Genomic DNA, 14,251 nt, shown 5'->3' with positions numbered 1-14,251 from the left:
ATTTTGCTAAGTGTAATCAGGATTGGCTTCTGCCTCCTTGAATTTCTCATTGAGGCCAATAGTTCCCCATGGTAAGCAAATTTCACCATGCACTATTTTTATTTCCTGTAATCATTTCCTCCAGTGACCATTATCATGAGGTGAACTGTTTTTATTTGTGTGTGAGAGGGTGTATGGTAGTGTAAGCTCCTGTGTGCGCATGTGCAGAGGCCAGTAGAAGACACTGAGTATCCTGCTCTGCCACGCTCCACCTTAATACCTTGAGACAGGTTCTCATACTTATGCAGCAAGCATTCTTATTTGTTGAGTTATATCTTTAGCTCTATTTATTTTTGAGATAGGGTCTCATGTATCCTAGGCTGGCTTTGAATTCACTCTGTAGCTGAGGATGACCTTGACCTTCTGATAATTCAGTGTGTACCGCATGTTGGGATTACAGGCTGATGCTGCTGTACCCAGTTACTGCAGTGTTGGGGATCAAACCAAGAACTTTGGCATGTTTGGCATGCACTCTAGCAACTGAACTACATCTCCAGCCTTTGAATTAATTAACCATTTACTTTTTTTTTTTTTTTTTTTTTTTTTTTGGTTTTACGAGACAGGGTTTCTCTGTATTGTTTTGGAGGCTGTCGGTCCAGCCTGGCCTCGAACTCACAGAGATCCGCCTGCCTCTGCCTCCCGAGTGCTGGGATTAAAGGCATGCGCCACTACCACCCAGCTGTTTTTTTGTTTTTTTCCAAGACAGGTTTTCTCTGTGTAACAGCCCCAGCTGTCCTGGATCTTTGTAGACCAGGCTGGCCTTGAACTCAGAGAGATCTGCCTGCGTCTGACTCCCAAATGCTGGGGTTAAAGGCATGTACCACCACATCCACTTACTTTTACGTCTTAACTAACCCATAAGGAGACTGGTATGGCATGTTGGCTACCTCCAAGGCTGAAGTACTGCAAACGTATTCTAAGTCTAGCAGGTCCACAGCCCATGTACTTGATAGAACAATATACCCTGGGGTTCCATTTCCCTGTGGCAATTAGTGACTAGTCTTGGGGCATGAAGTGGAGGGCATGAGTGTAGCCACCTCCCCTGAACTCTCAAGCCAGGTATCCCTTCTATCCGTTTTTCTCTCTTCTAAGTCTCACTCCCTCATAGTCTTCTTGTCTCCTATCTCTCTACTGCTGAGAGTTCCACCCCACCTCACAGATACAACTTTCCTGAGCACAAGTTGGAGGGCATGGCTCCTGACCCACCTCAGAGGTCACTCAGTCTCTGGGCTGAGTGGGGAGCTGGGGCAAGCCGGGCAGTGGATAACTTTCTGGAGGAGGGGGGTTGGGGGAGGGGCTCTTGAAAGGAGAGCTCCAAATTCTGCCTAGGGTTGGTGTTGGAAGAAACCCCTGGTTTATGAGGCCATTGGTATGTAGGCCTTTCCCCCACACTCCTGGAGGCCTCTGGTCAATTCCAGTTTGTGGCCTGAGGCCACCCCCAGTCAACTCACCCTTTCTTTTTGCAAGTGTCCAAATGAGGCTGGGGCAGTCCTAACATAGGCAACTCGTTTCTCTACTCCTTCCAGGAGACAAACCACAGATAGGTATTTTGGCCATTTTCTGGCCAGAATAAAGTCTTTCTCTACCAGGCATTGGTAATTGCCTTTAATCCCAGCATTTGGGAGGCAGAGGCAGGCAGATCTTGGAGTTTGAGCCAGCCTGGTCTACAGAGTGAGTTCCAGCTAACAGTCAGAGCTGTTGGGGGGTGGGGGTGGGTGAAGAGAAAGACAAACTTAGTCCTTTTGGATCTTAGATGAGGAACTTGGCTTAGAGCCCTCTGTAGTCAGTGGCTTTGTCCACTTTCCACATGGGTGGGCCACTGGCTGAGATTCAGCTACCAGTGGCCCCGTCCAGAACACCCGAGGCCTGCAGCAATCACAAGCTGTCACCACCACAGCAGCGTGTCCCCTGAGCTGCTTCCACTGTGTAGCAGACAGATCATGCTACTCCACAGGCTCAGGGTAACACAGCTCTCTGATTCATCCAGAAGGCTGTACCCATTGGGAACTGTCCCCTTCCCCATTGCAGAAGGTTGTTTCTTGGAAAGTGGGGTCTGGGCTGTGCCTATGCATGTGTCCCTGACTTATGGACATCCAGGGACTTTCCCTGGTTCTCAAAGAGGGCACCACTTTGCCTTACAAACTTATGTCTAACCCCAGCTGGTCATCTCAAAGTGGCTTTTTGAGACTCTTCCACAGGTTTATGACCCTTAGTGGTCAGAACTTGAGCTGGTTCCTACTGCCCCCTGGAGTGAGGACAAGTCCTCAATTCTGCAGGTCAGTGTCTATTCTTTTACTTTGGAACATGTTATTGGGAACTCAACTTCAAAGACAGGCTTGGCCCTAGAGTGGAGGACCTGCAGGTTGGAGGCTGGGAATAGGTAGTTGCCAGGAATGTGGTTGACCCATCACAACAGGGGAAGGCATTCAGACAGCAGAATCCCATCTCAGGCCTGTCTCAGTCTTTTCTTCAACACGGAGCTCTTAAAACCTGGATTGGAAGTAGCTGCAAGACCAGACTGGATGCAGGGTGGGGTGAGGTGACCAACGGTCTTGGTTTGTCTAATTGGCATAGGGCATCTCAGGATGTCAGCCCTTGAGTTTTGAGATTAAGGTAAAAACCAGGGATGGTTGTGCACACCTGCAATACTAGCGCTCAGGAGGTAGAGGCAGGGATACTAGAAGGTCAAGGCCGTCCTCAGCTATACAGAGTTCAAGGCCAGCCTGGGCTACATAAAGCCCTGCTGTCTCAAAAAACAAAAAAGGGACTGGAGAAATGGCTTAGTGGTTAGGAGCACTGGCTGTTTCAGAGGATTTAGGTTTGATTCCCAGCACCCACATGGTGGCTCACAACCATCTGTAACTCCAGTTCTAGGGTATCTGAAGGCCTCTTCTGACCTCTAGGCTTACATGTAGTACACATATATACAAGCAGGCAAAATATGCAACCACATTAAAAAAAAATTTAGCCCGGCATTGCTGGCTTATATCTTTATTGCTAGCACTTGGGAGGCAAAGGCAGGCAGATCTCTGTGAGTTCGAGGCCAGCCTGGTCTACAGAGCAAGTTCCAGGACAGCCTCCAAGAAACCCTGTCTCAAAAAAACAAACAAAAACTTTAAACAGCAAAGGCTGAGGTGACTGGCATGGTGAGAGAGAGGGTGTGAAGCTACAGAGGGCCAGGCAGCACAGAAAGTGAGGTGTCTTCTGTAGAGAATAGGGTCTATCTGGATGTTCTGTTGAAGCAGGGCAGATGTTGCTCAGTGATCACCTTGTACCAGGAGACCAGCAGCACACTGCTGTGAGTGAATGGTCATGAATACTTTCTCTACATCAAAGATCACAAACTTATTAACCTAAGGTGTAAACTACTGACAATGTCAGGCAAATGTGTGTCCTGGGAAGAGCTTAAAGGCTAAGCTTAAGCTCTATGCTGGATGAAAAAGCCTTTCTGACCCTATTCCTAGCACACCACGCTGCCAGCTCTCCCAGTGACTCTTCAGCTCGCTTCCCCCCCCCCCCAGACAGGGTTTCTCTGTGTAGCTTTGGAGCAGATCCTGGCACTCACTCTGTAGACCAGGCTGGCCTCAAACTCAGAAATCCGCCTGCCTCTGCCTCCCAAGTGCTGGATTAAAGGCTCGCGCCAACGCCTGGCTCAGTTCACTTTTTTCTTTTTTTTTTGGTTTTGAGTCAGGGGGGTGTGCGTCACCACTGCCAGCTTGGTTGGGTTCACAATACCAGAGGTTTTCCTCTTCTTACCGACCTTGCCTTATTAGGTCTGTACAGAATGACTACAACAGGGCTTATGGGCCTGGCGAGTAGAGCAGGTCCCCAGGCATCTTGCGTGGGGTCGGACATGGCTTTGCCATCCTGAGCCAGCTCCATGGGTGCCCATCTCAAGAGGACTCAGCCCCACCTCCCCACGCCAAGAGCTGTTTTTAAGGTTCATTTGAGATACACATACACAGTACCTACAAAGGAATTGGAAATGCATTCCAGCAAAAGATCTTCATTTTAGTCAACCCAGGAGGCCTCCCCACACCAGGAGACCCCAGTCAAAAATCTCATCTGTCTGCTGGGCAGGGACTGTTGTTAAAAGCCCCTTAGAGACCTCTAGGGTCATAGCCAGCATTGGGGACAGTGTGGTTCTCTGGGTTGGTCGTGGTGTATACTCTGGCTGGGCCACTAGACAGACCCTGGGGACACTGAGCAGCCCTGGGTGTGGCCCCAATCTCAGACTCTCAGAGGAGAACAAGTGCTCTCTTCAAGGCTGTTGGAAGGTGCCCCGGCAGCTGCAGAGAGCAGTGTGAACTTGTGTTAACAGTCAGTGCCCTCTCCCATCTGTGCAGGCTTTTCCTTCTGCAATTACTCTGAAAAGCAAGGTCCTGCCAGAGGCTGGCTTATTTCAAGACAGCAGCTAGAAATACCACTGGTACCTGACATAGCCAATGAAATGGAGGGGACCAACCTGGCAGAAGTGGGTCAGGCTGCGTCCCTAGTGTGATGGCCAGTTCCCACCAATTGTGGCCTTGAGGTAATTTGGGTCACAAATTCCAGTTTTCCAAGGTAAGTCAGAAGTGAGGCCTTTTATAGTAAACCTTTTGGCTTTAAAATGCTGACCATAGTTAACAGGCAACAGTGTGAGTACATCGCACGGTATTAAGACCCAGATAACCGACCTCCAGTCTCACAGGAAGGGTACAACCTGTCAAAGCAGGGCTCTCATTTCTGTATGTCGAAATGCCCCCGGGATCATGTGCACAGCTCCAAACACACTCTTTAAAGCAACTTCATGAATGCAAATGGCTTTTTTTGTTTTTGTTTTTCAAGACAGGGTTTGGGTCTACAGAACTCAGGTTTGTAGACCAGGCTGGCCTCCGTCTACAGTGAGCCACCTGCCCCTGCCCCCGATTAGAGGCATGCACCACCACAGCCTGACCCACAAATGGCATTTTTAAAGAGTGGAATAGAACACCAGTCATTTGGGCAAGCAGGACATGATCAGCTCTAGCAGGGTGGTTTTTGCTGTTATTCTGAGACAGTCTCCTCTATCCCAGGCTTGCTGGAGATGACCTTCAACTTCTGATCCTGCTTACACATTCGAGTTGGGAGATTACAGGTGTTTGTGCAGCACCAGGCCTCATGTATGCCAGGCAAGCATAGCCCACACTGGTTTTCCTGTTGCTCAGGCGGCTCCGAGGAATTGCTTGAGGGAGCACTGCCAAGGATGGCTTACACTTTCACTGAACAGATCATTGCTGGTCTTCTGCCTCTCAACTTCCTGGTGTGGGTTCAGCTATAGGAAGATCCAGGGGTTTTATGTTACAAGATACCACCAGCCACATCTATCTGGCTCTCGGAAGTTAACTTGCCACTCTGAGTTGTTCAGACCACCCCAGACCAGCACTGGAAGTACACCAGCAGGGCTTGTGCTTCCACTGGGAGATGAGTTCCCAGGTCCCACCTGCAGGAGGGCTCCAGCATATAAATCCAAGTATCAGTCTAGAATCCTCATTCAGGGCAGTTGTAGGATGGCTAGCAAACATGGGTACAATAGCTCACATTTGTAATTTCTGCATTTGGTCGAGTTCAGGACTCTTCTGAGCCACAGTAAGACGCTGTCTCAAAACAAAACCACATGAAAGTTCTCAAAAAATTCAAGCACTCAAAATACCCTCATTCTTCAAGAAGTTTGGAGTCTGGTGGCTGTGTGCTCAGCTGTTTTATCAGAACCACTTGGTAGAGGAAGCTCCATATTTTTAGTAACAGCTTTGAAGTATAATTGGCCCACCAGAAAACTCACCTTTTCCAAGTGTAAATTGAATGGCTTTTAGAGTAGGCAGAGGGATCACTGATGTCTACCTACTATTCTCCCTAGCACCGACTGATGCAGATGCATTGGGAAAGCTAGGGATCATTTAGGCTAGGTGTGTGAACTATGTGATTAGCAGCAGCCATCCCCCCAGAGAGGACACCAGCAGTGTCTACACAGGGTTTTGGTCAACACAGTTGGGATGGGTACTACTTGACCTCGTGGGCAGGCTTCCAGAATGCTGGGCATCACACTCATATAGGACAGCTCTCACTGTGAGGATAGTCTCTCCAGATGCTAACAGTGCTGAGGCCAGAAAGTCCCTCTGCCTTAATGGGTGTAACCACTTGATAACCCCAGGCCCAACTCTAAGCAGCCTCCCAAAACAGCTAGGTCTATGTCAGCCTCAGTTTGTTTATCAGATAATTTTATGGGGTACTTTTTTTTTTTTTTTTGGTTTTTTTTGAGACAGGGTTTCTCTGTGGCTTTGGAGGCTGTCCTGGAACTCGCTTGGTAGTCCAGGCTGGTCTCGAACTCACAGAGATCCGCCTGCCTCTGCCTCCCGAATGCTGGGATTAAAGGCGTGTGCCACCAACGCCCGGCTATGGGGTACTTCTTAAAACTTCAGTGTCAGCTGGGTGGTGATCCCAGAACTCGGGAGGCGGAGGCGGAGGCGGAGGCAGAGGCAGAGGCAGAGGCAGAGGCAGAGGCAGAGGCAGGCAGATCTCTTGAGTTTGAGGCCAGCCTGGTCTACAGAGCAAGTTCCAAGATAGCCTCCAAAACAATACAGAGAAACCCTGTCTCGAAAAACCAAAAAAAAAAAAAAAAAAAAAAAACCCTTCAGTGTCAGTCAGGCGGTGGTAGCATGTACCTTGGAGGCAGAGGAAGGCAGATCTGTGAGTTTGAGACCAGCCTGGTCTACAGAGTGAGTTCCAGGACAGCCAGAGCTGCACAGTGAAAACCTGTCTTGAAGAGCAAAACCAAACCACCTCTCAGTGTCTATTTAGTAACATGGGCTCCTGTTAAACTCTGACTTGGGATGTGGGCTGGACGCTGAAGCCCTATGTATCAGACAAGTTCCAGGATGCTGCTGCTGTCCACTTTGCCATGAAACACTATTTTGAGCAGTGTGGGTATTGTCCTCCACAACAGACCACCCAGGGGCAGCTGAGCATTTAAAAACTGACACTTGCTGGGCACTTTTAATCCCAGCACTCAGGAGGCAGAGGCAGAGGCAGAGGCAGGCAGATCTCTGAGAGTTCAAGGCCAGCCTTGGTCTACACAGTAATTTCCAGGATAGCCAGGGCTATTACAGAGAAACCATGTCTAGAAAAACAAAACAAAACCCAATCAAAAAAACTGACACTAGATCATGGTGCATCATACATTGTCCACATAGTGGGTGACCCCAAAAGAGACCCTCTAGGAACCATTTCCTACCATCCCTGAGAGGAGGAGCTGCAGAGTAAGACTCAGGCCAAGCACACCTTCCTTCCCCTCCTGCCTCTACACAGGCATCCAGGTTGGTACAGGAGCCCCACCAAGTCCTATTGGTGGTTAGGCTAAGGGTCCAAGAAGAAAGATCCATGTGGAGCCCAGGCAGACAGGCATAAGCCCTGCTCAAAGCAGGACTGAGACCTACCCATTTCATCAGGAAAAGGGGTAAAGAAGTGAGATTCTGGGAATAAAGGCTAGGAAACTTAACAGGGATAGGCAAGAAGATTTCAGACCATGTAGACAGTACAGCAAGAGACAGTAGTGTGGAGCTAGTAGAGAACAGGGTGGCTCATGTTCAGCTCAGCCATTTCCTTCCAGAACCAGCCAGCAACGCCCAGGATGTATAAGGCAAGACTACAGAGCCTGGTGGTAGGTTGGAATTCTTTTCTCTTTTGTTAAAAGGGGGGTAGGAAATGGGGATCAGGTACCCCTGGGCTCTGGGGAAGAGGCATGCAGGAAACCCCAGCAGGCAGGCACTGGGGGATGTGTAGAAGAGTCCTGGAGCTTCCCATAATCCTTTGCAGGAAATAGCAATGCTGGCAGATAAGGAGGTGGAGTGAGGCAGGGCCCTTGGGAAGAGGGGGTGGTGGGCCAAGGGGCTTGGGGCTCACTCTAACATGCAAAGTCCAGCTGCCCCATAACTAAGTTGCTTTTGAAGAGCGACATATGTATAAATACAGACACAGCTACACGCACACATGCGGAGAAAGCTCTGCATTCCCGAGGGTGGGGATCTAGGCCTAGTAGGCCCCAAGACAGGAGTCAGACACATCTCTGCCACCAAGTAATTTCTGAAACACTCCAGGTGGTGGGGCCAGGCAGGTGAGTCTTCGTTGGGATGGCTGCTTGGTCTCCAAGGCGCTGCCCACCAGGCACCCAAGCCACTTTTGAGTCAAATCCATGCGAGCTGGGGGTGCCTGTGCTGTGAACTTGCGTGTGTGCAGCTGTGCATGCTGACACAAGACGGCCTGTCTAGAGTCCGGTCTCTCCCCTCCAGGGCTCTGGGGTGTGGGTGCAGATAGAGGAGGGATGAAGGGGCCCACAGAGACATCCTCTCCCCCACCCCACGGGGCCCTGGCCTCCGGGAGGGGGGGAGGGGCCTCCCTTATCTCTCTGCCTCCATGGCAGGGTGGGCCCTTGGTTCTGAGGTGGCCTGTTGGGGGGCCAGGGGAGGCCAGTCTGAAGCTGGGGAAGGGGGTGCCGGAGTCCACAGGGGCGGCTGCGGCTGGTGGTGCTGTGGGCCTCCTGGGGGTGAGGCTGCAGTTGGCCAGCTGGGTGTGGCGAAGCTGCCAGTGGCATGGGGGAAGTGCGGTGGGGGTGATGTGGCCGACGTGGCCATGGGGCTGCCGCTGCTGCCACCACCGTGGAAGCTTTCAGAGGCCTTGAGACGGGAGAACATGGTGAGGGCATCAGGGAAGTTGGGGGGCGTGGCAGGGGTGTTGGCGGGAGTGCACATCTGTGGGGGAAGAAAGGACAGATGGAGAACTCAGCATCCCTTTCTAATAGGGCCTTTGCTGCCTCAAAAAAGCAGGCACATATCTAGGAGTTATAGGGAGTCAATTGGGCTACATGTGGCCCCAGCTGGCCCACCCCCAGGGAAGAGATCACAGGAAAAGGCATCAAGACAGCTTGGTCTGGCTTCACGGAGGCCATACCACCTGGCACAAAGCCTCCTGCCTTAGGAGTGAGGCTTCCTAGCCCGTGGTCAGCATGGCAGCCCTGGCAGACTGCCTGGCGGGAGCTGAGCTCTAAGGACCAGTGTTCTTTGGGTACTGAGGGGCCCAGGCTGCCCACACTCCTGCAGACCTACCTCATACAAGAAGCCCGCCCCCACCCAGTGCACCACCCTCCTCCATCTCAGATTTCCCTAGGTGTAGCCAATAAGCTTGGCGTTCCCCTGCCCAGACTAGGAGTCGCCAGTGTTGTCACTTTTAGGTCTCTGGGGACACTTACCATTTGGTGGTGGTGGCTGTAGGGGATGTTGGTCTCCTGGAAAAAGGCGCTGAGGGCTGTCTGCAGGGAGAAAGACTGTGCTTACCCTCCAACCATCCCAGTGGGACAGGGTGAGTTAAAGTCCAGCAGTGTGCCTGTGACCACCACCTGAGGAGGTGGCATGGAACTCACAGCAGGTTGGATGGATAGTGAAGGCCCCATAACACTGTTTGTCACCAACCAGTCAGGTGCCTGTGGCTTACTGAACTCCTGCCCCCAACCCCTGGCATTGTGTGGGCTCTATCATGGCTTGGGTCTGTCACCTCAAGCAATGGATGGCAAATCCCCACACTTTGATGAGCCTTAGTATCCTCATATGTGAGTCAAGGACTCTTCTGTTTTTTAAAAAATGATTTCATTATTATTATTTTCTCTGTGTAGCTCTGGAGCCTGTCCTGGAACTCGCTCTGTAGACCACGCTGGCCTCAAACTCACAGAGATCCGCCTGCCTGTCTCCTGAGTGCTGGGATTAAAGGTGGCCACCACCACAACCTAGCTTAAATGATTTTATTTTATGTACACTGGTGTTTTGTCTGCATGTGTGTCTATCGGGTCCTCTGGAATTGGAGTTACAGAAAGTTATGAGCTGCCATGTGTTTGCTGGGAATTGAACCTGGGTCCTCTGGAAGGGCATCTAATGCTCTTAACTGCTGAACCATCTCTCCAGCCTGAGCCAGGACAGGGTTTCTTCGTGTAGCTTTGGAGCCTGTCCTGGAACTCGCTTTGTAGACCGCGCTGGCCTCAAACTCATAGAGATCTGTCTGCCTCTGTTTCCCAAGTGCTGGGATTAAAGGCAGGCACCACTATCACCTGGTGCCAGGGGACACTTAAAGAATTAGTCTTAGGCTACAGGGTAGAGACCTGCTTCTCAGTATAGCTTCCCTTTCTAAAGGGATGTCCCTAACATGGAAAACTAGAAAATGACCTAGAAACTGAACCCACCACAAAACTGAAGACAGCGCCCATGACAGTTTAAGGGACAATTCCCCAGCCACATGCTGTTGGCTGGTTCCAAGCTACAGTCTCTCCAAGCAGGGCTCTATCAAAATGAGAAGACTTTAGGCGGACACAGGGGCGCTCACCTCTAATCCCAGCAGTTAGGAGGCAGAGGCAGGCAGATCTCTGAGTTCAAAGCCATCCTGGTTTACAAAGTAAGCTTCAGGACAGCCAGGACCAGTGCACAAAGAAACCCTGTCTTAAAAACAAAAACAAAAAATAAATAGAATAAAAAACTAGGGACACATCATCAATCCCAGAGGCCAGAGCTGTTATCACCCATTTTACATACAGGAAAACTGAGGGTGAAGCAACTTTCTTAAAACCCTTGGCTAGCAGGAAGTAGGAATGTGATCAGAACCCTGGACTTAGACTCCAGACAAACTCTCAAGACTTGCCAAAGAGTGTGATAAAAGAGGGACCCAGGAGAGGGAGAACCGAGGGGCTCCAGGAAAACCAAAGGGTGGTGACTGTATTGACCATGTCCTGTCTCCTGCCCTTTCAGGAAAAGAGGAAACTGGTGGCTCTTGTGAAAGTGCTGGGTGAGGAAGGCTGTCAGTGGGTGAGGGGTCCTGAGGAGCCTGCCAAGTCCCAGCCTTGAAGCACTATTACTCCTCAGAAGAGTAGGCCAGGCCAAAGCCACAGGACTGTAGGCCCCTTACCTCCCCACCACACCCAGAAATCCAGTCTAGGCCTCCCAAGGCCTGCTCTTTCATTTTCTTCAAGTATATTCAAACGAACTACACCAACGTTCCCAAACATCGAGTAGGGATGAACCCGGTGACACAGCCCCAACGGCAGGGGCAGCTGCTCCCACACATGACATACCTGGTACTTTCTCCACTGAGAAACTTCTGCCCAGCTACACAAAGGTCCCCTTCTCCACAGCCTCTGCCTCCATTAGCAACTGAGTCTGAGAATGTGACCCAGAAACACTGCCTGGAGATTGCTGCCAATCACAAGGGAAGGAGAGGGCGGGCCACGAGGAACCCCTAACTCCGAGGCAGATGCCTTAGATGGCGGGGAGGGTCCACAGCTTACTCTTCATTTTGTATATGGTGACAGGGAGAGCATTCGCGCCAAGAGCAGAGGACCTACCCCGTGTCAGTAAGACTCCGTTTCCAGGCTGTAGGAAGCCCCAATCCTCATGGGGACACTTTTCCCTAATCTTTATAGCTATATTTTTCAGTCCATTCCTTCAAGCCTGAGGGACACACTGTCCCACACGGACAGGTTTCCCATGGGACACCTGCCCGCCCAGGCTCAGGCAAGGAGGGGCCCTGCAAGCACAGCCACTGGGCTCCAGCAACCGCCATGAATGTGGTTTTACAAGTTTTACCACATCCAGCCCCAGAGACAGGGCAGATTAGGATGGTGGCAGGGGTGGGGAGCAGGGCACTTCCCCGGGGTGAGGCTGCAGGGGGAGGGGAGAGAGGAAGACCATTCGGGTCTCAGAGGATGACTCAAACACTGCTACCCCCAGGGGTGTGGAAACTGAGGCTAGAGAATGAAGCCGGCACAGAGACAATGGCCTGAAAGTCTGGTAGGAAGGAGGTATAAGGCACGCAAAGGATTCGCTTACAGAGGTCGGAGGAAAGGCACGTTCTGATCCTACCCCTGCACCAGGAAGCTAGGCTTTAATCTGTTTCCTGGCTCTTCCCAGAGGCTTCTCTGGGATGGCTCCTATTGGGAAACCAGGTTTGGGGTTTCCAACTGGATACAGACTGGCTCTGGCTGTGACTTCACACCTGTGAGCGACACAGCTTCAGGCCCTCTGGCCTCATCTCTAGATACCAACAAGGAGTGAATCTGGGGGTTTGAGTTAGAGGATGAGAGGCATCTCAGTAACGCAAAACTGGACACACTACTCCTTTACAGACCAAGAGAAACCTGGGAGTAGCTGGGAGCCAGACTGGCATTACCCACTCCTGTCTAGAATGCCCTAAAACGAATGAACCACATGCAGTACAGGTTTCTCTGTCTGGCCCAAGGACACTCAGCATCTCTCCCCAGTTACACATCCTAACAATTCAGCTTGAGAATCCTGCACAGCACCCATACACTCTATGTCGTCTGTGTACACACACCGAACCATACCCAGCATGGCTACCACCCTCCAGCAGTCACCTATGCACACGCTGCACAAACACCAAACACGACACACGGTATCCCTACATCAGACTCGCTCTCGGGCCGGTCTGTGCGTCCACACACGAGCCCACATGCCCACAACCTTCGATGTGCCCTGCTGACGCCCAAGCGCGGTGCGTGCGTAAATACAAATGCACATGTACGTGTGCGCACACGCCGCAAGCCGCCCACTGGGCACACCGACCTAGGGACCGCTCTCTCGGAGCAACTCCGCCTCCGGCGCGGCCCTGGGCGTCTTCCAGGCGGCCGTCTGTTTCGCCCTAGGCCGTTACCGGGACAAAGGGGGGGAGGGTGTCCCTGTTCGGATCGCCGGGTCCCCGGAGAAGCCCGGTTTCCGGGGCTCGGGCCTGGCCGCCGGCGAAGCCCGCAGTCCGCACCCCGGCACGTGTCCACGCCGCCCGCACCCGGCCCCGGCCCCCCTACGCACCTCGAACTGCCAGTGGGCCGCCTGCAGCAGCTGCTTCGCCTGGTCGGCCGCACAGCCAGCCGTCAGCACGAACTGGTTGATCATCACCTGGTGTTTGAGCTCGTCCATGTTCACGGACATGGCGCCGCCGCGCAGCCCGCTCCGGCCTCCCTGCGCGCTCGCGCCTCGCCTCACGCGTCCACCATTAGCGAGCCGGCCCCGGCTAATACAAATATTTACTGTGCGCTCTGACTCACCGCGCCTCGCTGCCCGGCGGCCGGCGGAGCATGCTGGGATGTGTAGTCCGCGACGCCCCCGCCGAACGGACCGGGGAGGAGAAGGGACGCCCTTCCTCTAGCGGATCTCAGCGGGGCGCGCAGATCCTGCCACGGGCCGGGATGCCAAGTCTGGGGCCGGGCCGTAATACAAGCTTGTCACGTCACGGGGCCCCAGAGGTCCTGCAGCCTGCTGGGCTTAGCATCAGTGTTAGGAGGCACTGTCTTAGGGAACTCTCCGAAAGCTCTGGCCCAACTCCACGGCTCTAGGCTGCAAGGCTCCGAAAGTCCTGAGACTCAGAAGACGTTCGGTGAAGCACAGCATCTGCCTTTCAAGGCGCTGCTGGAAGTCACCACCTCCAGGAAGCCTTCCGGCGCTCGTAAGGCATCCTTGCCTGACTCTCGGGCTGCCCCGCAGCAGGAGCGTCTACAGAAAAGGACATCCCCTGTGAAACTCTGGCCAGACCAGTGGACTCTGGAGCCTTGGAGTCCCTTTCCCTTCGGTTCCTACTTTCTCACGAAAAAAAATAAAATAACCCCCCCCAGAATCTAGCGGGCGCCAGGACCACGCAGAGCCCTTAGTACGAGCGCGGCCAAGAACTGCCATTCCCAGAATGCCCCGGTTTATTTGCATCGTTCTGTCTCGGGTGACGTCACCTGAGTGAGGCCGCGACGGTACCAATGGGCCGCCACGGGGTGTTAGGACCTGGCCATATAAGGTAAACAAAGCTGGCCGTCCAATGAAGCTGCGGCGGGGGCGGGCGCGTCACGTGGCGTGGAGGCGGGGTCGGGAGCGGAGGGGTGGGGTGGGTGTTGCAAGCTGTGTTTACAGCTCCGCACATGCCGCTTCCGGTTGGTTTTGCGGGTGGGAGAGTGGCGGGCCGGAAGCGGAAGAGTCACCCGGAGGCTGGGGGCGAGAGCTGGCGTTGTTCGCCCAGCTGAGTGACGCTGGCTGAGTTCTTTGCTCTCCCTGGCCTGTGTGGCTCCTTTGAACTGTCCCCCTGCCGCAGTACAGTCAGCCGGGGTGAGGGCGTTAGGTCAGAAGCCCGTGAACAAATGCGGCATTCATAATACCGACCCTGTCCC

The 14,251-nt window shown here is 52.7% G+C and overlaps 1 protein-coding gene and 1 long non-coding RNA gene across 2 annotated transcripts; one reads left to right on the top strand and one right to left on the bottom strand.

Moving 5' to 3' along the window:
- Nucleotides 1-1,760: 1,760 nt before the first annotated feature.
- LOC121141249 lies at nt 1,761-5,200 on the top strand. Its single transcript, XR_005878110.1, has 3 exons — nt 1,761-2,315; nt 4,386-4,570; nt 5,094-5,200. It is a non-coding gene; the product is annotated as an uncharacterized LOC121141249 (long non-coding RNA).
- Nucleotides 5,201-7,715: 2,515 nt separating this feature from the next.
- Ubald1 (UBA like domain containing 1) lies at nt 7,716-13,141 on the bottom strand. The gene is made up of 3 exons (XM_005081679.4): nt 12,912-13,141; nt 9,299-9,358; nt 7,716-8,801 (listed from the first exon to the last, which is right to left on the bottom strand). The coding sequence occupies exons 1-3, from the start codon at nt 13,029-13,031 to the stop codon at nt 8,451-8,453; spliced, it is 531 nt and encodes a 176-aa protein (XP_005081736.1). The 5' UTR covers nt 13,032-13,141; the 3' UTR covers nt 7,716-8,450.
- Nucleotides 13,142-14,251: the final 1,110 nt, after the last annotated feature.

The sequence above is a fragment of the Mesocricetus auratus genome, unplaced genomic scaffold (assembly GCF_017639785.1).
Source record: "Mesocricetus auratus isolate SY011 unplaced genomic scaffold, BCM_Maur_2.0 Super-Scaffold_100007, whole genome shotgun sequence".
Lineage (NCBI taxonomy): Eukaryota > Metazoa > Chordata > Mammalia > Rodentia > Cricetidae > Mesocricetus > Mesocricetus auratus.
This window is presented reverse-complemented; position numbering and strand designations above follow the sequence as displayed.